The 24,589-nt window shown below is 48.3% G+C and overlaps 1 protein-coding gene across 4 annotated transcripts in view; it reads right to left on the reverse strand.

Moving 5' to 3' along the window:
• LOC129811501 (estrogen-related receptor gamma) overlaps positions 1-24,589 on the reverse strand; it is a 302,840-nt gene that overhangs the window by 155,390 nt on the left and 122,861 nt on the right. The window contains exon 1 of one of the 4 annotated variants that reach the window (XM_055862861.1): positions 13,836-14,382. The exons of 1 other annotated variant lie outside the window; for it this stretch is intronic. In XM_055862861.1, coding sequence (XP_055718836.1) covers positions 13,836-13,894 — 59 coding nt within the window. In that variant the 5' untranslated portion in view covers positions 13,895-14,382. Of the gene's footprint in view, positions 1-13,831; positions 14,383-24,589 lie in introns of those variants that run through there. 2 more of the 4 variants (XM_055862860.1, XM_055862863.1) reach the window with 2 other exon arrangements.

The following is a 24,589-nucleotide window of genomic DNA, read 5'->3' on the forward strand; positions in this document are numbered from 1 at the left end:
GAGGAAAGTAGTGACTCACCCAGAGGAAGTAGTGACTCACCCAGAGGAAAGTAGTGACTCACCCAGAGGAGAGTAGTGACTCACCCAGAGGAGAGTAGTGACTCACCCAGAGGAAAGTAGTGACTCACCCAGAGGAAAGTAGTGACTCAACCAGAGGAGAGTATTGACTCACCCAGAGAAAAGTAGTGACTCACCCAGAGGAGAGTAGTGACTCACCCAGAGGAGAGTAGTGACTCACCCAGAGGAAAGTAGTGACTCACCCAGAGGAGAGTAGTGACTCACCCAGAGGAGAGTAGTGACTCACCCAGAGGAAAGTAGTGACTCACCCAGAGGAGAGTAGTGACTCACCCAGAGGAAAGTAGTGACTCACCCAGAGGAAAGTAGTGACTCACCCAGAAGAAAGTAGTGACTCAACCAGAGGAAAGTAGTGACTAACCCAGAAGAAAGTAGTGACTCACCCAGAGGAAAGTAGTGACTCACCCAGAGGAAAGTAGTGACTCAACCAGAGGAAAGTAGTGACTCACCCAGAGGAGAGTAGTGACTCAACCAGAGGAACGTAGTGACTCAACCAGAGGAAAGTAGTGACTCACCCAGAGGAAAGTAGTGACTCACCCAGAGGAAAGCAGTGACTCACCCAGAGGAAAGTAGTGACTCACCCAGAGGAAAGTAGTGACTCACCCAGAGGAAAGTAGTGACTCAACCAGAGGAAAGTAGTGACTCACCCAGAGGAAAGTAGTGACTCAACCAGAGGAAAGTAGTGACTCACCCAGAGGAAAGTAGTGACTCACCCAGAGGAAAGCAGTGACTCACCCAGAGGAAAGCAGTGACTCACCCAGAGGAAAGTAGTGACTCACTCAGAGGAAAGTAGTGACTCACCCAGAGGAAAGCAGTGACTCACTGTTTACTTAATGCTGTGTCTCCCGGGGAGATAGGCCTCCCGGGTGGAGCAGTGGTCTAGGGCACTGCATCGCAGTGCTAGCTGCGCCACCAGAGTCTCTGGGTTCGCGCCCAGGCTGGGCTGGGTTCGCGCCCAGGCTCTGTCGCAGCCGGCCGCAACCGGGAGGTCCGTGGGGCGACGCACAATTGGCATAGCGTCGTCCGGGTTAGGGAGGGTTTGGCCGGTAGGGATATCCTTGTCTCAGAATGTAAAATGTAATAAAATGTATGCACTCTACTGTAAGTCGCTCTGGATAAGAGCGTCTGCTAAATGACTAAAATGTAAATGTAAAAATGTGTCTGTTCTGTTCTGTGTTTTTCGTAAAGGGTGCAGGTGGGTAGTTCAGAATGGCTGTGTGGTGTTAGCATTAGTGTGTGTGTGTGTGTCGGGGGAAGGTGGGGTTCGGTGTGTGTTTGTTAGCGTTAGCGACAGGAGCTGTTAGCGGGTTGAGTGCCAGATGGACTGTCGGCTTTAATACTGAACGTGTGGGTAGGTGACAGTACCGACTGCGGGAAGAGGAGAGGAGATGGGGGGAGAGGAGGAGATGGTGGGAGAGGAGGAGGAGAGGAGGAGGTGGGGGAGAGGGGGGTGAGGGGTGAGGGGGAGATGGGGGAGAGGAGGAGAGGAGGAGAGGAGGTAGAAAGGAGGTGAAGGAGATGGGGGGAGAGAAGGGGGTGAGGAGGAGGTGGAGGAGATGGGGGAGAGAAGGGGGTGAGGAGGAGGTGGGGGAGAGGAGGAGATGGGGGAGAGAAGGGGGTGAGGAGGAGGTGGGGGAGAGGAGGAGATGGGGGGAAAGGAGGGGGCCAGGTCGTTCAAGATTGACATTGAAATTGGACGTCTATCCTGAGAACCTTGGGAAATGCCTTCGAAACAGTGAGCGCTAGTACCATCATGTAGGCTTGGGTTTTGCTAGGGCGTTGTGAACGGGGTGGTAATCCAACGTAATCCAATGACTCTGGATCAGAACGTTGCGTGTTTGGTCCTAGTTGGTCCTAACCATTCGGAATGAGTGCCTAAACTTAAAGCATAACGTTGAAATTTGACATTTGGAGAAAAGGAACAATACAGAGCAGTAGGAGAAAGAAAACACTTTGAAATTTGACGTTTGGAGCAATTTTGAAAGTTGACGTTTGTAGAATATGGATGAAAGTCTAATTTGGGACTGTGAGAGCTTGTTGAGGAGGCAATAGGGAGCAGGAGGGGGAGAGGAAGAGATGGGGCAGAGGAGGAGATGGGGAGAGAGGAGGAGATGGGGAGAGAGGAAGAGATGGGGTAGAGGAGGAGATGGAGTAGAGGAGGAGATGGAGTAGAGAAGGAGATGGGGTAGAGGAGGAGATGGGGTAGAGGAGGAGATGGGGTAGAGGAGGAGATGGGGGAGAGGGAGAGATGGGGGAGAGGAAGAGATGGGGTAGAGGAGGAGATGGGGTAGAGGAGGAGATGGGGTAGAGGAGGAGATGGGGTAGAGGAGGAGATGGGGGAGAGGGAGAGATGGGGGAGAGGAAGAGATGGGGTAGAGGAGGAGATGGGGTAGAGGAGGAGATGGGGTAGAGGAGGAGATGGGGTAGAGGAGGAGATGGGGTAGAGGAGGAGATGGGGAGAGAGGAGGAGATGGGGAGAGAGGAGGAGATGGGGTATATGAGGAGATGGGGTAGAGATGGAGATGGGGTAGAGGTGGAGATGGGGTAGAGGAGGAGATGGGGTAGAGGAGGAGATGGGGTAGAGGAGGAGATGGGGTAGAGGAAGAGATGGGGTAGAGGAGGAGATGGGGTAGAGGAGGAGATGGGGTAGAGGAGGAGATGGGGTAGAGGAGGAGATGGGGTAGAGGAAGAGATGGGGTAGAGGAGGAGATGGGGGAGAGGAGGAGATGGGGTAGAGGAAGAGATGGGGTAGAGGAGAAGATGGGGTAGAGGAGGAGATGGGGTAGAGGAAGAGATGGGGTAGAGGAGGAGATGGGGTGGAGGAGGAGATGGGGTAGAGGAAGAGATGGGGTAGAGGAAGAGATGGGGTAGAGGAAGAGATGGGGTAGAGGAGGAGATGGGGTAGAGGAGGAGATGGGGTAGAGGAGGAGATGGGGTAGAGGAGGAGATGGGGGAGAGGGAGAGATGGGGGAGAGGAAGAGATGGGGTAGAGGAGGAGATGGGGTAGAGGAGGAGATGGGGTAGAGGAGGAGATGGGGTAGAGGAGGAGATGGGGTAGAGGAGGAGATGGGGAGAGAGGAGGAGATGGGGAGAGAGGAGGAGATGGGGTATATGAGGAGATGGGGTAGAGGTGGAGATGGGGTAGAGGTGGAGATGGGGTAGAGGAGGAGATGGGGTAGAGGAGGAGATGGGGTAGAGGAGGAGATGGGGTAGAGGAAGAGATGGGGTAGAGGAGGAGATGGGGTAGAGGAGGAGATGGGGTAGAGGAAGAGATGGGGTAGAGGAGGAGATGGGGGAGAGGAGGAGATGGGGGAGAGGAGGAGATGGGGTAGAGGAGAAGATGGGGTAGAGGAGGAGATGGGGTAGAGGAAGAGATGGGGTAGAGGAGGAGATGGGGTAGAGGAGGAGATGGGGTAGAGGAAGAGATGGGGTAGAGGAAGAGATGGGGTAGAGGAGGAGATGGGGTAGAGGAGGAGATGGGGTAGAGGAGGAGATGAGGTAGAGGAGGAGATGGGGTAGAGGAGGAGATGGGGTAGAGGAGGAGATGGGGTAGAGGAAGAGATGGGGTAGAGGAGGAGATGGGGGAGAGGAAGAGATGGGGTAGAGGAGGAGATGGGGTAGAGGAGGAGATGGGGTAGAGGAAGAGATGGGGTAGAGGAGGAGATGGGGTAGAGGAGGAGATGGGGTAGAGGAAGATTTGGGGTAGAGGAAGAGATGGGGTAGAGGAGGAGATGGAGTAGAGGAGGAGATGGGGTAGAGGAAAAGATGGGGGAGAGGAAGAGATGGGGTAGAGGAGGAGATGGGGGAGAGGAAGAGATGGGGTAGAGGAGGAGATGGGGGAGAGGGAGAGATGGGGTAGAGGAGGAGATGGAGTAGAGGAGGAGATGGGGTAGAGGAGGAGATGGGGGAGAGGAAAAGATGGGGGAGAGGAAGAGATGGGGTAGAGGAGGAGATGGGGAGAGGAAGAGATGGGGTAGAGGAGGAGATGGGGGAGAGGAGAGATGGGGTAGAGGAGGAGATGGGGTAGAGGAGGAGATGGGGTAGAGGAGGAGATGGGGTAGAGGAGGAGATGGGGTAGAGGAGGAGATGGGGTAGAGGAGGAGATGGGGGAGAGGAAAAGATGGGGGAGAGGAAGAGATGGGGTAGAGGAGGAGATGGGGGAGAGGAAGAGATGGGGTAGAGGAGGAGATGGGGTAGAGGAAGAGATGGGGTAGAGGAGGAGATGGGGGAGAGGAAGAGATGGGGTAGAGGAGGAGATGGGGTAGAGGAGGAGATGGGGTAGAGGAGGAGATGGGGTAGAGGAAGAGATGAGGTAGAGGAGGAGATGGGGTAGAGGAGGAGATGGGGTAGAGGAGGAGATTGGGTAGAGGAAGAGATGGGGTAGAGGAGGAGATGGGGGAGAGGAAGAGATGGGGTAGAGGAGGAGATGGGGTAGAGGAGGAGATGGAGTAGAGGAGGAGATGGGGGAGAGGAAGAGATGGGGTAGAGGAGGAGATGGGGTAGAGGAGGAGATGGGGTAGAGGAGGAGATGGGGTAGAGGAAGAGATGGGGTAGAGGAGGAAATGGGGTAGAGGGAGAGATGGGGTAGAGGAGGAGATGGGGGAGAGGGAGAGATGGGGTAGAGGAGGAGATGGGGTAGAGGAGGAGATGGGGTAGAGGAGGAGATGGGGGAGAGGAAGAGATGGGGTAGAGGAGGAGATGGGGTAGAGGAGGAGATGGGGTAGAGGAGGAGATGGGGTAGAGGAGGAGATGGGGGAGAGGAAGAGATGGGGTAGAGGAGGAGATGGGGTAGAGGAGGAGATGGAGTAGAGGAGGAGATGGAGTAGAGGAGGAGATGGAGTAGAGGAGGAGATGGGGTAGAGGAAGACATGGGGTAGAGGAGGAGATGGGGTAGAGGAGGAGATGGAGTAGAGGAGGAGATGGGGTAGAGGAAGAGATGGGGAGAGAGGGGGAAGTGTTCTAAAGGTACTCATTCTAAACGGGTTAAAAATGAAGAACACAAACACTATGTGCCTACCAACTGGGTTTCTGGGTTTCTTTTCACCTAAAACTACATTTGGCCTATAAACTGGGCATAGTCTGCGCTGATGAAGGAATATTCCTGGTATAATCTGACACAGAATCAAACAAATCTCTAATCAGAGTAAAAACATTCTCCAAAATAACACTCCTTTGAGTTGATAAAACAGTCAAACAATCACATTCTAAAATTCTAAAATAACCAATAAAAAAATGAAATGTGTTGGTTACTGAAAATACAACTACTATTTATCCAAGTACTTAATTCAGAGTTGTTGTTGTTGTGATTAGGAAGTAGGAACGACAAGGACTGATGAACTGGGAGGGTACTGGGGGCATGGCCGGGGAGCTCGACCATACCACGTGTACACACAGCTCCCTAGAGCTCCCGGTGTGGTCAAGCACAGCTAAGTGACAACCACAACACATACACAGCACATGTATACAACAAACTTACACCTCACACCAGTTTAGTTGTCTGTGTTTATGCCTTTATATGTGTTAGTCTGTCCATTCAGACATGCTGGGCAGGATAAACCTAGCAGATTGCTCCGTGCGATACTGTCATCGCAAATAAAACTCTATAAAACAACAGTGGCGCAAAGAGATGCATTTATAGTAGGAGAAAATAAATGAAATATGGGGAAAATCAAATGAATCAGCTGCGGGATGCAAATGAAATGAAATTAAATTGTTTTCTATTGCAACAGTAATTGATCATTTACTAGGAAATTAAAACAATTTACTCAATAAATAAACTGCCTTTTAATAATAAAAATACAATACTTCCCTTTCCTTTTAGCAGTGTTTACTTGACTTAACTACTCTGGTTAAAAATGTTTCCATCCCCAAAAAACACAACATAAATCACTATATGCGTCATTCTAAGTATTTTCAAATAGGTTCCCGTTTGTACGTTCATTTTTAAACAAACCCCAAGACATGCACAGTGTCCGTTTCAGACTACATTTGTTGTCGTATTGTATCATTACCAAACCAGAGTTTAAGAGGGGTAAAAAGCAATGGGAGAAGAGGGTCCTCAGATCTAGTTCCAACTGAACGCAACGCTAAACTGGAGAGAGAGAGGGAGAGAACGAGGGAGACGGAGAGACAGGGAATAGGGGAACGATGCCGAAATGAGAGAGAGAGATGAGAGACAAATGAGAGAGAGATGAGAGATGAGAGAGATGAGAGAGAGATATGAGAAAGAGATGAGAGATATATGAGAGAGATGATAGAGAGATGAGAGAGAGATATGGGAGAGAGATGAGAGATATGGGAGAGAGATGAGAGAGAGATATGGGAGAGAGATGAGAGATATGGGAGAGAGATGAGAGATATGGGAGAGAGATGAGAGAGAGATATGGGAGAGAGATGAGAGATATGGGAGAGAGATGAGAGAGAGATATGAGAGAGAGATGAGAGAGTGATGGGGTCCTGTCATTCTCCCCCCATCAGTCACACACGTGAAGCATGATGGGAGGATGAGAGGAGGAAATATTTCACTGTCAGACAGGAGGCTGCATGGATATTCATTCCCCCCCACCTCTCTGTCTCTGCTGCAGGACAATGACAATTTAATCATTCCATACAAGACCACACCATACAGAGGAGAGCAGAGAGCTCACACACGCACGCAACACACACACACACACACACGCACGCACGCACGCAGGCAGGCAGGCAGGCAGGCAGGCACGCACGCACACACACGCACACACACACACACACACACACACACACACACACACACACACACACACACACTGCTTCCTACTCCCCTCTCTCCTGGCCAAACCAGCAGGCCGCCCTATTTGATAAGCATAACAGACCTAGCACTTAACCCTCTTCCCCTAGCCCACACACACACTCACACTCACACTCACACTCACACTCACCCACACACACTCACACTCACACACACCCACACACACACACACGTACGTACGTACGCACGCAGACACGCACACACGCACACACACACACCTTGTTTTTAGAGTTACTACGCTACCCCATCCACTCTCGCCGAAAAAATGCACAAAACATGGAGATAACATGATAAACGATCAGCTGTCAATTCACACTCTCTTTTTATAGAGGAACATTCAAACAGAAGGGAGAAACAGGACGCGTGAATGACGGAGGAGGGGAATCCACAGGGGGAAGAGAGGGATGGAGAGAGGGAGAGATGGGGGATGAGTGGAGTGGAGGGGAATTGAATTGAAAGGTGGGAAGCGTCTCTCTCTATCTCTTTCTGGACGTCTAATTCGCTCAGCGTTCAGTCTCTGTAGCGACAGCGATGCGTTCAGTCTCTGTAGCGACAGCGACGCGTTCAGTCTCTGTAGCGACAGCGATGCGTTCAGTCTCTGTAGCGACAGCGATGCGTTCAGTCTCTGTAGCGACAGCGATGCGTTCAGTCTCTGTAGCGACAGCGACATGGGGTGTAATTGCTAATTGCGACGCGTACCTCCGGAATGTTGAGGCCATGTGTGTGTGTGGTGTCGTCCCTCCTAAGGCTCTTTCAACTCCTCTTAAAAGCCAGTGCAACCCTCTCTCTCTGTCTCTCTCTCTCACACACACACACACACACACACACACACACACACACACACACACACACACACACACACACACACACACACACACACACACACACACACACACACACACACACACACACACACACACACACACACACACACACACACACACACACACACACACACACACACACAATAGCCTTGTCACACACACCCTGATGGATTGAACATAAATCAAATTATTGACAATCACATCATCAAGGCCTCCTCCTCCTATTCCTCTTCCTCCTCTTCCTCCTTCTCCTCCTCCTCCTCTATCCTTTCATACTCAGCCCTCTAAGGCTTTCTGCTCGCATTAGTAGATGTGTGTGTGATTTTGTTGTACGTGCATGTGCTTGTGTGTGTCTCTGTGTCGCTGAGTGTGTCTCAATGTGTGTGATTGCATCTTACGTGTGTGTGCGTGTGCGCGCGTCCGCAGGAGCACTTATTGCCCCCCTGTCAAACAAAAGACTCCCCCCTCCCGTCTTTGAGGGGTGAATGGGTCTGCTCAGGAGGCTCTCTCTTTGAGCCACAGTTAATTACCCTTGGAATGCCTCACACTCTGAACAAGAGGGGCCGACACCGCCACCGTGTGTGTGCGCTTGCGCTCATGTGTGTGGAGACAATGGGACAGCCATCAGACAGCCGGGAACACGCAGATGCATAAAAACACATCATACTACACCCGTACACACAGGGACGATACACGAGCACACACACACACACACACATGCACACGCACACACACACACACACACACACACACACACACACACACACACACACACACACACACATTCAAACTTACCTTTGAGAAAAATATCCATGCCACATATTGAGGCTGCATATTGACGTGATTTGACAGATAAATTAAGTAAATTATTTTATACGGAGATTAATATTAATTTAATTTACGCAAAATCCCTCGATTTCCCTGATCCCTCTCTCCAGTGCTTTCCTCATTTCCACACAGAGAATGTCAGATTGAGAGACGGAGAGGAACAACCAAAACTCCTCGTACTTGTCCCCCGGCCAGCCTGGCTGGTTGTGTCAGAATGTGGTGTGATGTATAGAAAAAGCAGGCTGTCTCTCTCACAGACAGAGCTCTCCATTAGAAATCATTCATTTAGGAATGATATATCTGTTACAGCATTAGATTCTGATTTGTTTCATTCATTCTTAGAAATGTTCAAGTATGTTAAATACACTGAATTTATTCTACAGAATTGAAAAGCATAAATTGCGCCATCAAATTTCTTAGAATGTATATTATTTAAATGTCCCACATTTTAAATCTGCATAATTTTTCAATTTCATATCCCTGTCCTAAATCTACAAAACTGCAGAGCAAGATGCTCTGTCTCACTAAGTGTATTTAGAAACGAATGCAAAAAAAATTACATGTCATGAGTCGACAATAAAAATCATATTCTGAACATTGAAAAGCATGTATTTTACTGCATTGAGTCCACAAACAAGACACCGCATAAATACGAATTGTATTAAAATGTAAATTGTAGTTAAAATGTAATTAAAAAAAAATCACATAGCACCATTATTTATTTGGGAAATAAATGTAGAATAATATCTAATAACTACAAACCACAACATCCACCTTCACAGCTTAAAAAATCAGCCCAAGCCATTAAAACAGTTCTCTATTCTTTCAGTAGAAAACCTGTCCTGTAAACCTGCATTCAACATCCCCTTGACCTCTACGATTAACCAGCAAAACAAACACACTAAATCAATTGAACTAAGAGGAGAAAAACACTTCATGATATGCAAATTAAATGGATGTTCAGGCATGAAAGGAATAAAATTATGATAATCAGCAAAACGGCACTTGTTATTATTATTATCATTATTTGTATTATTATCATTATCCTTAATATATCAATTAGAATCCCACTCATCAACTTCTATGTAGAAGATGAGCGGGGAGTGAGTGGGGAGAGAGGAGCGTGAGTACTATGAGTATATCCTGGTTATAGCTGGTACCGAGGGAGGGATTCAGACAGTGTGTTTCTTTATGAGCAGCGACTCTAACCCCGGATCACTAAGGACACTGAGAGAGGGGAAAACCCAGGCTAAAACCCATCACTATAGACAGGGGAAACCCAGGCTAAAACCCTTCACTATAGACAGGGGAAAACCCAGGCTAAAACCCATCACTATAGACAGGGGAAAACCCAGTCTAAAACCCATCACTATAGACAGGGGAAAACCCAGGCTAAAACCCATCACTATAGACAGGGGAAAACCCAGGCTAAAACCCATCACTGTAGACAGGGGAAACCCAGGCTAAAACCCATCACTATAGACAGGGGAAAACCCAGGCTAAAACCCATCACTATAGACAGGGGAAACCCAGGCTAAAACCCATCACTATAGACAGGGAAAACCCAGGCTAAAACCCATCACTATAGACAGGGGAAACCCAGGCTAAAGCCCATCACTATAGACAGGGGAAAACCCAGGCTAAAACCCATCACTATAGACAGGGGAAACCCAGGCTAAAACCCATCACTATAGACAGGGGAAACCCAGGCTAAAACCCATCACTATAGACAGGGGAAACCCAGGCTAAAACCCATCACTATAGACAGGGGAAACCCAGGCTAAAGCACATCACTATAGACAGGGGAAACCCAGGCTAAAGCACATCACTATAGACAGGGGAAACCCAGGCTAAAGCACATCACTATAGACAGGGGAAACCCAGGCTAAAGCACATCACTATAGACAGGGGAAAACCCAGGCTAAAAGCACATCACTATAGACAGGGAAAACCCAGGCTAAAACCCATCACTATCGACAGGGGAAACCCAGGCTAAAGCCCATCACTACGGGACAATATTTGAATTTTATTTAACTAGGCAAGTCAGTTGAGAACAAATTCTTATTTACAATGACGGCCTACACCAGCCAAACTTGGACGATGCTGGGCCAATTGTGCGCCACCCTATGGAACTCCCAATCACAGCCGGTTGTAATACAGCCTGGATACAAACCAGGGACTGTAGTCACACCTCTAGCACTGAGATGCAGTGCCTTAGACCGATGAGAGAGACCCAAAAGACAGTCTCCTGAATCTGTTTCCTTACAGACTATATGTACCAAACACTTTCTCAGCTCCTCTCGCCATATCTCAGTCACACCAAAGCAATGAATTCACAAACTCTCCCCCCCAAAAAATGCTCACATACACCAAAAGCTCTAGTAATATTTACATTTCTGGTCTTATCTGTCTCATTCAGAAAGAAGGAATTTGGGATATTTACTAAATGTTTCAGAAGAGACGTGTATCTAAAGCTATGATTTAACACCCACCCTGTCCACATGACAAAACACACCCTGTCCACATGACAAAACACACCCTGTCCACATGACAAAACACACCCTGTCCACATGACAAAACACACCCTGTCCACATGACAAAACACACACTGTCCAAACACACACTGTCCACATGACAAAACACACACTGTCCAAACACACACTGTCCACATGACAAAACACACACTGTCCAAATACACACTGTCCACATGACAAAACACACACTGTCCAAACACACACTGTCCAAACACACACTGTCCACATGACAAAACACACACTGTCCACATGACAAAACACACACTGTCCAAACACACACTGTCCACATGACAAAACACACACTGTCCACATGACAAAACACACACTGTCCAAACACACACTGTCGACATGACAAAACACACACTGTCCAAACACACATGACAAAACACACACTGTCCAAACACACACTGTCCACATGACAAAACACACACTGTCCAAACACACACTGTCCACATGACAAAACACACACTGTCCAAACACACACTGTCCACATGACAAAACACACACTGTCCACACACACACTGTCCACATGACAAAACACACACTGTCCACACACACACTGTCCACATGACAAAACACACACTGTCCACACACACACTGTCCACATGACAAAACACATACTGTCCACACACACACTGTCGACATGACAAAACACACACTGTCCACATGACAAAACACACACTGTCGACATGACAAAACACACACTGTCCACACACACACTGTCGACATGACAAAACACACACTGTCGACATGACAAAACACACACTGTCCACACACACACATACACAGAAAGTCAGCAGGCATACAGGAAGTGGTTGGGTTGTGTACGTTGACATTAATAAAATATTTTATTCTATCTATGTAGATTACCAATCTATCCTTTCTTTCGCTCTACTTAAGTAACCTCCAGTCTCTGTGTGTGTGTGTGTGTGTGTGTGTGTGTGTGTGTGTGTGTGTGTGTGTGTGTGTGTGTGTGTGTGTGTGTGTGTGTGTGTGTGTGTGTGTGTGTGTGTGTGTGTGTGTGTGTGTGTGTGTGTGTGTGTGTGTGTGTGTGTGTGTGTGTGTGTGTGTAGTCTACAAGAGGGCTGTCGCTCAAGGCCCCACTTTTGCAGCTGTATCAGCGTTCAGACACAGTCCAGGGCAACGGTTAAGAGTGCCGTGGTTCCCTTTAGAAACTTGTCCATCTATCCTCTCTTCTCTCTGTCCATCTATCCTCTCTTCTCTCTGTCCATCTATCCTCTCTTCTCTCTGTCCATCTATCCTCTCTTCTCTTCTCTCTGTCCATCTATCCTCTCTTCTCTTCTCTCTGTCCATCTATCCTCTCTTCTCTCTGTCCATCTATCCTCTCTTCTCTTCTCTCTGTCCATCTATCCTCTCTTCTCTTCTCTCTGTCCATCTATCCTCTCTTCTCTTCACTCTATCCATCTATCCTCTCTTCTCTTCTCTCTGTCCATCTATCCTCTCTTCTCTTCACTCTATCCATCTATCCTCTCTTCTCTTCACTCTATCCATCTATCCTCTCTTCTCTTCACTCTATCCATCTATCCTCTCTTCTCTTCACTCTATCCATCTATCCTCTCTTCTCTTCTCTCTGTCCATCTATCCTCTCTTCTCTTCACCCTATCCATCTATCCTCTCTTCTCTTCACTCTATCCATCTATCCTCTCTTCTCTTCACTCTATTCATCTATTGGTTTCTTGGTATTCCATTCACTTGTATTCTATTATTTAACTTAAGGCCAAGTGGTATGAAACAGAGTGAGGAGTGTGCGAGTGTCCAAAACCAGGACTTCTATTTGATTTAGATATTATTAAATATGACATTTTAGGCCATTCTGCCTCCTGGAACTCCTTAAATGTATTTGTTTAATATTACAACAAAACCCCTTCTATCTATATTAGAGGACGTGCTGGTGTTGGTCACTGCTGGGTGTTGTGTCTATAGACAGAAAGGTATGGATGTCCCTGATTCTGTATTTACATAAAACACTCCACACACATGCGTGCACACACACACACACAAACACGCACGCAGGCATGCAGGCACGCAGGCACGCACACACACACACACTGTGCGGCGCAGTGTGTTGTGTTGTCTCTAATGCCGCGGCAGGCCCACACGCCGTGATGGCTGTCTGAAATTCAAGCTCTCCTGGCATTTAACAGCACTTTCTCCCCCTCCTCTTCGTCCTCTCCCCTTCTCCTCCTGCCGCTTCTGTCCTCTCCTCTCCTCCGTTACCCCTCTCTCTCTATCGCTGGCCGTCCCGCTCCCCCTTTCACTCTGCTGGCTGGCTGACAGACAGCCCTCACGCACACTGACCCTGCCTAATAAACTAAGACTGAAACATCCCAGACTGACCACACATACACACACGTTTATAAAGTAAGGCATTATGGCTCTCTGTACCAGGACAGACATGTCAGAGTGTGTGTCCTACTCAGGTAGAGAAGCAGAAACCCGGCTCCTCACGCTGAGTGAGAGCTCCTCTCTGCACCGCAGCCGAGCACCCATAGACAGACATACACACACTCACTGTTACATACACACACACACACACATGCACAGTCACACAGACACAAAGACACACAAACACACACACTACCTGAAAGTTGTAACAACCTTGACATGCTACCGGCCACCTCCGCAGCATAGTACCACACAAAATAATACACACTCACACACTCTTAGTCTGATGAACACGTACCCACACAGGCAGACACACAATCAAAGGCATTCACAATGACAAGAGGGAAAAACATCAATAGTAAAAAGGTCAAATTTACCTACTCTTGTTGCTCAGAGTGTAGAGAGTAACACTCGGGCAGGGGAAGTTCTACAGAATCCATCTGCACACTGCCACCATAATGTGAGCAAACCTCTATGAATCAAAGTTTTTTTCTGCTATCCTCCTCCTCTCCTCTCCTCTCTCTCCTCTCTCTCTCTCTCTCTCTCTCTCTCGCTCTCGCTCCGTTCCTGTCAGAGCACTGCAATCAGGCACAGTGGTCCTCCGTGTGACAAGCCTACAGACACAGCAGCACAGTGGTCCTCCGTGTGACAAGCCTACAGACACAGCAGCCAGCCGGTTGGGACCAAAAGCTCTAGCACTCTTCTAATCAAGGACTTAAAGCCACAATTGGAGCTCATGAATAATGAAGCAAGGCTTTGCATATGTAGTCCCTCTGGCCCGTCCGGGCTGCTCATTGGTGGATGGGCGGCCAATGAGAAAGATGCAGGGCTCGGTCTTCGCTCACGGAGAAAGAGAGAGAGAGGGGAGCCGAGCAGGTCGAGAGGAAGGGCAGACACAAAGAGAGAGCGACAGAGGGAGTAAGACAGGGGGCAGATGAATAACGAGAGTGAGCGGTGAAGAGAGAGAGAGAGAGAGAGAGAGAGAGAGAGAGAGGTGAGGAGAGGGAGAGAGAGAGAGAGAGAGAGAGAGAGAGAGGTGAGGAGGGGGGTATTTAAAGAAACAGTGCATTCTAATTATCTCTCTATATTCTCTCTCTCTGTCTCTCTCTCAGGGCAGTTGTTATCAGTTATTTCTGTTGAGCGGAGAGATAATGTCTTTCAGGCCGGGGTAATACCAACGTTGTGATTGAAGCCTGCATAGAAATACACTGTTCCATCTGTTTATTGGCATGTCTGTCATTCTCTCAGTCCCTTTCTTTCTTTCTCTTCCTTTTCTCTCTCTGTCTGTCTCTATTGCTCTCTAATTCTCTGCCCGTCTGTCTGTAAGTGAGAAGATTAGTAAAATGAAGTAATCTCTCTGACCGTAATGTGTTTAAACAGGCCGCTTACACACGCTCTGGTTTCTGCATATGTGCCCTGTGTAGAACAGAGCGAGACGAGAGAGATTTAAAAAAAATTAAGAGATAAACGAGAAAGGGTAAAATGATTGGCTAAGTAAACATGAACAATAAAGTTAGAATACAAAACATCCAAGCTTGGCCTCACACAAGCAATAGGTGAAACACTGACATGTTACATCACTTAGTTTGATAATGTAATAGAACATCAGTGTCTTTAACACTATCCAAAAGGAAATTAAATAAAAAAGAGCCAAATATTGGACAACCCTATAACCACTCAGCAGTAAAATAGGGATTCGTTTTCCCAGTCACAGATTCCAGACTGTCGTTGTTGTGGAATGATTGGGGCATGTTTTCCAGGAACTGGCTGTGTCCAGGTTGTTTTCCGTGCGTGTGTCAGCGGCTCCCCGTCTTCCCAACCCCAGCGGGAAGACGCAATTCCCACTGCTAAGAAAACTCAGGAGCGTTGACGTTCCGCTTAGGAATAGTCTCCAACTGTCTCCGCGCACGCACGCACGCACGCACACGCGCCCACGCCCACGCCCACGCCCACGCCCACACACACACACACACACACACACACACACACACACACACACACACACACACACACACACACACACACACACACACACACACACACACACACACACACACACACCCGACCAGGAGGCGGAACCCTATTTCCTACAACACATCTTCCTCTCTCTTTGTATTAGTTCTCTCCAGTTCAGTCTTATAGGCTCCCACCCTGAATAGAGTGCATGTGGGGAACAGAGAGAATGAGAGGATGAGGGAGCAGAGGGGTGGAAAGGAGGGATGAGGTGTGTGTGTGTGTGTTTGAACATAGACATTAACTGAACAAAAAGTGAGTTAGCTATATCTCCTCCTATATTAACACCTATCAAATGAAAGATAAATACTGTATTTCAAAGTATCCAGCCAATAGATGTTGTATAAAATCAACACATCGCTGCTCTGTTTTCTCTGTGTTAACTGATCCTCAGTAAAGAGCAGCTTTAGCTGCCCGAGCTAACTAGGGCCACATAGGAGGGCCATCCAGTCTTCTATGAATTAAAACATGATCATATGAAGAAATCACTATGGGGTGTGAGTTACGAGGCCTAGGAACCGGCTATGACACCGTACACACACACACATACGCAAGAATGCAGACACATAGGCAGGAACAGGCACACACACGCATGGATGCACACATATAAGCGCACACACACACACACACACACACAAATACACGCAGACGTCTGGCCAGGCATACCTCTGTTATGATGTATCCATCAGTCTATATGCATCGACAAAGATGAGTTGGAATCAACGCAGCCTTCTGCAAACAAATACTTTAGCAGTCACATATACATATACTACACACACTCACACATTCTGTTTCTTAGCACTCTGTCTCTTCCTCCAGCCCTCCTACCTCACATTCATTCTCCTGAGCTTCCTCCAGCCCTCCTATCTCACATTCTCCTGAGCTTCCTCCAGCCCTCCTATCTCACATTCATTCTCCTGAGCTTCCTCCAGCCCTCCTATCTCACATTCATTCTCCTGGGCTTCCTCCAGCCCTCCTAGCTCACATTCAAATGAGTTGTCTTTGCTCCCTTGATAAACACACACACTCTCTTTTTCTGCCCTAATGCACCTGTGATGGCAAATTGATCTCTCTCTCTCTCTCTCTCCCTCTCTCTCTCAGCTTAACTGCAGCAACATAGAAGAACAGGAAGATAAAACCCTTAAAAATACATTGTGCATACTAACACACAAAACATTGACAACATCTTCCCCCTATTGCCCTCAGAACAGCCTCAAATCGTCAGATCATGGACTCTACAGGGCGTTGAAAGCATTCCACAGGGATGTTGGCCGATGTTGACACCAATACTACCCACAGTTGTGTTAAGTTGACTGGATGTCCTTTGGGTGGTGTACGATTCTTGATACACATGAGAAACTGTTGAGAATTAAAAATCCTGACCCAAACCGGTGCGCCTGGCACCTACTACCATACCCCGTTCAACCATACCCCGTTCAACCATACCCCGTTCAACCATACCCCGTTCAACCATACCCCGTTCAACCATACCCCGTTCAACCATACCCCGTTCAACCATACCCCGTTCAACCATACCCCGTTCAACCATACCCCGCTCAACCATACCCCGTTCAACCATACCCCGTTCAACCATACCCCGTTCAACCATACCCCGTTCAACCATACCCCGTTCAACCATACCCCGTTCAACCATACCCCGCTCAACCATACCCCGTTCAACCATACCCCGCTCAACCATACCCCGTTCAACCATACCCCGCTCAACCATACCCCGTTCAACCATACCCCGTTCAACCATACCCCGTTCAACCATACCCCGTTCAACCATACCCCGTTCAACCATACCCCGTTCAACCCCGTTCAACCATCAGTGTGTGTCAGTGTGTATCAGTGTGTATCAGTGTGTGTCAGTGTGTATCAGTGTGTGTCAGTGTGTGTCAGTGTGTATCATTGTGTATCAGTGTGTGTCAGTGTGTATCAGTGTGTATCAGTGTGTATCAGTGTGTGTCAGTGTGTATCAGTGTGTGTCAGTGTGTGTCAGTGTGTATCAGTGTGTGTCAGTGTGTATCAGTGTGTGTCAGTGTGTGTCAGTGTGTGTCAGTGTGTGTCAGTGTGTCAGTGTGTGTCAGTGTGTGTCAGTGTGTGTCAGTGTGTGTCAGTGTGTATCAGTGTGTGTCAGTGTGTATCAGTGTGTATCAGTGTGTGTCAGTGTGTATCAGTGTGTGTCAGTGTGTATCAGTGTGTGTCAGTGTGTGTCAGTGTGTATCAGTGTGTGTCAGTGTGTATCAGTGTGTGTCAGTGTGTGTCTGCTGCTGAACAAAGCTAAGGCTACACACACACACACACACACACACACACACACACACACACACACACACACACACACACACACACACACACACACACACACACACACACACACACAGACACAGACACACAGACACACACAGACACACACAGACACACACACACACACACACACACACACACACACACACACACACACACACACACACACACACACACACACACACACCACATCCTTACCGCTGATAATAACCATCACTGGATTCAACTGTCAAAACCTAAATAGAAACGTTGATACGGTATGGTAATAACTTGCCTTTCTAAATCATAGCTCAATGACATAGAAAGACATACAAATGTTAAAATGGACAGCGATTATTCACAAATTCTTCCCAAACTAAAACAACAAATAGCACTATTTAGAAAAAGTTACATCTTCATAATTTATTCATTTCAATAGATTTTTTTTAAAGGTATACAGACATTAAATCTCTGCAGCAGCAAAGCTGAGTATTGATTAAAAAGATACTAAAGAAAGGTTTCAAAGCGGAGCGTTGTGTGTGTGTGTTGGGACCATTCAAAATGGATTTTAATTGCTGTGTCTGTAATGTAAATGGGTCTCCTACATGTTAGCGATGCCGCGGCACAGCTAGACTAGAGACAGACAACACACCTGTGTTCAGTCAAATTCCACAGGACACATACACACACGAACACACACGCTTATCAAACACACAGATACCAGTAGGTATAAATGCATTTAGAAGCAGATACACACACAATGTCCTCCTGCTACTTTGCACTGTTCTCTCTGTCTGATGTTATAGAGAATCTAACAACATACGTGAAGTAGAATTCCATTTGGTGTATTACGTTTGTAGCCATAGGCAGACCTGACTCTCAAGAGAAGACCGGCTATGTGCACACTGCCCAAACAATTAGGTGGAAACTGAGCTGCACTTCCTAACCTCCTGCCAAATGTATGACCCTATTTGAGACACGTATTTCCCTCAGATTACACAGATCCACAAAGAATTTGAAAACAAACCCAATTTTGATAATCTCCCATATCTACTGGGTGAAAGACTACAGTGTGATGTCACAGCAGCAAGATTTGTGACCTGTTGTCACAAGAAAAGGTCAACCAGTGAAGAACAAACACCATTGTAAATACAACCCATGTTTAAGTTGATTTATTTTCCATTTTCTACTTTAATTATTTGCGCATTATTACAACACTGAATAAAGCCATAATATGACATTTGAAATGTCTCTATTTCTTTGGAACTTTTGTAAGTGTAATGTTTACTGTAACAAAACCAAAAACTGATTTCACTTTGACTTTGTTTCCCATTCCAATTAAGCCCTTTGAATGAATTGAATTGAGAGAGAGACAGAGAGAGAGACAGACATACCAAGACCACTACCCCTTTCTTTCCCGAGAGGGGCAGTGGTCGGTCCAGATGTATTGATTGTGTTCCAATGTGTGCTCCTTGTTGCCAGTGACCCCTTTAGGCCACATGTACATATCTCACTGTTTCTCAATGTGTGTACGTGTGAGAGAGTGTATGTGTGTGCATTAGAAGGATATTATATTCACTAATTCTCCTCTCCTGAATATCGAGGGCCTTAAATATGCACCAACCACCTACACTGATTCTACTGTCAATATGATTCAATAACTGCTACACACACACACACACACACACACACACACACACACACACACACACACACACACACACACACACACACACACACACACACACACACACACACACACACACACACACACACACACACACAGATTGGTGGTGTATTGTGTACATGGTTTTTGTCTGAAGCAGCGTGCCTCAGTCACGTTAGTATGTGTGTGAGAGAGACAGAGTGTGTTAGTGTGTGTGAGAGAGACAGAGTGTGTTAGTGTGTGTGAGAGAGACAGAGTGTGTTAGTGTGTGTGAGAGAGACAGAGTGTGTTAGTGTGTGTGAGAGACAGAGTGTGTTAGTGTGTGTGTGAGAGACAGAGTGTGTTAGTGTGTGAGAGAGACAGAGTGTGTTAGTGTGTGTGAGAGAGACAGAGTGTGTTAGTGTGTGTGTGTAATGTTAAAGATGATGATGACCCTGTGGTCACAGCCTGCTGACATCTGTAGAGGAGTTATCAGTCCTGGACCTACCAGGTATCAATCACAGCAGTCAACAGGCTACGTAAGTTCATTCAGGTCAGTTCACAGACGGCTGGATGTGTGTGTGATCTGAGTTAGTTATATTGGTTCCTGGTAGCAGAGAAACACAGTCTGAGCTTTACAGATTTCTGCCACAGAGAAGACAACAGGCTGCAGTTCACCACTAGATAGATAGAGGGCGATATCGACTCTGGTCAGCCCACCAACCCACCTCTGTCCTGGGAGGGAGAGCAAGAGAGGAGATGGAACATCATGTCATTCCCAATGGGGTACATGTCCTGTAATTATATACATTTCTAGGGTTTATTAAATATATACTTTATTTTAAATTTAAGCGCCCCTCCAAAACCAAATGGGTGAATGACACCTCTGTACTCCAACAATTACATATAAAGCCACTCTGAGAGGGATAAATAAAATAGGTCCTTTCGTCAAATAACACCAAATGGGTTAAAGAATGAACAACTTTACCGATAGCAGAAAGCCTGATTGTCTAAACTTCTCATGCGCAGGGATATAAAAACACACGCACGCACGCACGCACACACACACACACACACACACACACACACACACACACACACACACACACACACACACACACACACACACACACACACACACACACACACACACACACACACACACACACACACACACACACACACACATGGTCTAATGTCCTAGCAGCAGGTACAATTGTCAGATGAAGGAAAGGGACGTCCGGCCTAGCCCTGCCTCACTGCAGGATCCACGGGACAGACCCTCTCTCTGCGTGTGTGTGTGTGTGTCTGTGTGTGTGTGTGTGTGTGTGCGTGAACACACAGTATGTACACAGTATAATAATCAACAAAAGACGGTCAGAAAGCAGTATATTGTGTGTACACAGTAGAATACATATAAAACAAGGAACTGCATTTCTAGATGACACAACTGAAAATTCAAATAATACCAATAATGATAATATGACAACAGAATAATAAAATCCCATCGACTCTCCGCTGTTAAATATATGTAGATCACCATGATAACTAGTGATGATGTGGGGGTAACAAGGTGCCTTATTGGATATCACCTTTAGATATGTGGCAGAATGGATTAGGTGACAATAAAGCAGCCTTTAGAAAAGTGTTGCATAAATGCAGTCCATTGTTATTACATAAGGAGAAAAAAATGGATTCTCTGAAAAGCTATAGCGCTCAATTCAGAAAACGCACGCGTACACACACACACACACACACACACACACACACACACACACACACACACACACACACACACACACACACACACACACACACACACATAATGACTGTTGCTGATATGTGATCTGACATCAGGGCACTAAGATACCTTTCAGTCAGGTACAGTATTTGTAGATGGAAAGACTGGAACCGTATCTCTCCCTACAGTTAAGACTGATCTGAAATCAGTAATACTGCTCTCTCTCTCTCTGTACTGTATGTCTGAGTCACATGATAGAATTGTTGTACAGTGCAACTAATGGGTACACAAATACTTTGTATGTTTTGTTATCCAAACCTCATGATGAGCCTGTACAAAGAGGTTTTCACCAGCACAGACATGTTCAAATCTCATTGGAGAGCGTTGTAGCAACCTAGAGACACATCCCTCCCGTTATACCATTATCAGAAACGTGAGGAAACAGCAGGTTGACTGCTGATTGGGATTCTGTTAAAGGGAGCAGTTCAAGAATGCAACAGGCTTGTTTCAGAGCAGGCACATATCCACAGTATAATTGCTAATATTATATGTAAATTGAGACAACTAATTAACAGTTTGCACGTAAAGAACTGAATATACACCATAAAGTGAGGTGGACATGATGTGTACGGTATTCAGCCTACACTAGTATCTACTGTACTCTACTCTCTGGTCCATACACCTCAAGTAAATCTTGGCAGAGAAAGGTGTGAATTCCCAGCCTTTAAAGTACAGCTCCTCCAGTCGCTCTGGGTGTCATATCGTATGCACAAGCAGGCATTTATCCACACACCTTTCCCACGCCTCATAAGGACTCAGAGCCAACTTTCCATCCGTCTACGGCCTCCCCTGATCGGGTTGGTTTGGGGACGAGGGCCCCTGGCCCAAATGGTGTGTGCGCGTACATGTGTGTGTGTTTGTGTCCACCCGGTGAGCTCCAGAGAGAGGGGGACGTGCGAGGCCAGCGAGGCCCAGGCCAGAGCAGCAGCTGCTGGGTAAATCTGCTGGGTTTAGAAGGGCTTTCTGGAGCCTGTCACCACCATCAGTAACCTTTAGAAGAAGGCTAACACACACACACACATGGACACACTAATATGTGTGTGAATCTGTAAGTGAACATGTGAGTGTTTCCGTGGAATACTGCGGCATGTGATCGAAGTCAACGGATCGTCCTTCTGACAACACGTGGAGGTCAAAGGGATTCACACCGCCCTGGACGGACAGGTGTGTGTGTGCGTGGTTCACGTGGGGAAGGTGACCGGAGGCCTGACAAAAGGGGGTATGTTGGTCTATCATAACTGTACCCAAGGTTTAGGTGAGCGCCTGCTGACCTTATCAAAAGTGGACATCCAGGGCAGCAGGGAGGGCTGGAGGGATGGATGTGACCCCATCACAAGTGGACATCCAGGGCAGCAAGGAGGGCTGGAGGGATGGATGTGACCCCATCACAAGTGGACATCCAGGGCAGCAAGGAGGGCTGGAGGGATGGATGTGACCCCATCACAAGTGGACATCCAGGGCAGCAGGGAGGGCTGGAGGGATGGATGTGACCCCATCACAAGTGGACATCCAGGGCAGAAGGGAGGGCTGGAGGGATGGATGTGACCCCATCACAAGTGGACATCCAGGGCAGCAGGGAGGGCTGGAGGGATGGATGTGACCCCATCACAAGTGGACATCCAGGGCAGCAGGGAGGGCTGGAGGGATGTATGTGACCCCATCACAAGTGGACATCCAGGGCAGCAGGGAGGGCTGGAGGGATGGATGTGACCCCATCACAAGTGGACATCCAGGGCAGCAGGGAGGGCTGGAGGGATGGATGTGACCCCATCACAAGTGGACATCCAGGGCAGCAGGGAGGGCTGGAGGGATGGATGTGACCCCATCACAAGTGGACATCCAGGGCAGCAGGGAGGGCTGGGGATGGATGTGACCCCATCACAAGTGGACATCCAGGGCAGCAGGGAGGGCTGGAGGGATGGATGTGACCCCATCACAAGTGGACATCCAGGGCAGCAGGGAGGGCTGGAGGGATGGATGTGACCCCATCACAAGTGGACATCCAGGGCAGCAGGGAGGGCTGGAGGGATGGATGTGACCCCATCACAAGTGGACATCCAGGGCAGAAAGGAGGGCTGGAGGGATGGATGTGACCCCATCACAAGTGGACATCCAGGGCAGCAGGGAGGGCTGGAGGGATGGATGTGACCCCATCACAAGTGGACATCCAGGGCAGCAGGGAGGGCTGGAGGGATTGATGTGACCCCATCACAAGTGGACATCCAGGGCAGCAGGGAGGGCTGGAGGGATGGATGTGACCCCATCACAAGTGGACATCCAGGGCAGCAAGGAGGGCTGGAGGGATGGATGTGACCCCATCACAAGTGGACATCCAGGGCAGCAGGGAGGGCTGGAGGGATGGATGTGACCCCATCACAAGTGGACATCCAGGGCAGCAAGGAGGGCTGGAGGGATGGATGTGACCCCATCACAAGTGGACATCCAGGGCAGCAGGGAGGGCTGGAGGGATGGATGTGACCCCATCACAAGTGGACATCCAGGGCAGCAGGGAGGGCTGGAGGGATGGATGTGACCCCATCACAAGTGGACATCCAGGGCAGAAAGGAGGGCTGGAGGGATGGATGTGACCCCATCACAAGTGGACATCCAGGGCAGCAGGGAGGGCTGGAGGGATGGATGTGACCCCATCACAAGTGGACATCCAGGGCAGAAAGGAGGGCTGGAGGGATGGATGTGACCCCATCACAAGTGGACATCCAGGGCAGCAAGGAGGGCTGGAGGGATGGATGTGACCCCATCACAAGTGGACATCCAGGGCAGCAGGGAGGGCTGGAGGGATGGATGTGACCCCATCACAAGTGGACATCCAGGGCAGCAGGGAGGGCTGGAGGGATGGATGTGACCCCATCACAAGTGGACATCCAGGGCAGCAGGGAGGGCTGGAGGGATGGATGTGACCCCATCACAAGTGGACATCCAGGGCAGCAAGGAGGGCTGGAGGGATGGATGTGACCCCATCACAAGTGGACATCCAGGGCAGCAGGGAGGGCTGGAGGGATGGATGTGACCCCATCACAAGTGGACATCCAGGGCAGCAAGGAGGGCTGGAGGGATGGATGTGACCCCATCACAAGTGGACATCCAGGGCAGCAGGGAGGGCTGGAGGGATGGATGTGACCCCATCACAAGTGGACATCCAGGGCAGCAGGGAGGGCTGGAGGGATGGATGTGACCCCATCACAAGTGGACATCCAGGGCAGCAGGGAGGGCTGGAGGGATGGATGTGACCCCATCACAAGTGGACATCCAGGGCAGCAGGGAGGGCTGGAGGGATGGATGTGACCCCATCACAAGTGGACATCCAGGGCAGCAGGGAGGGCTGGAGGGATGGATGTGACCCCATCACAAGTGGACATCCAGGGCAGC

This window comes from Salvelinus fontinalis, chromosome 15 (genome assembly GCF_029448725.1).
Source record: "Salvelinus fontinalis isolate EN_2023a chromosome 15, ASM2944872v1, whole genome shotgun sequence".
Taxonomy (NCBI): Eukaryota; Metazoa; Chordata; class Actinopteri; order Salmoniformes; family Salmonidae; genus Salvelinus; species Salvelinus fontinalis.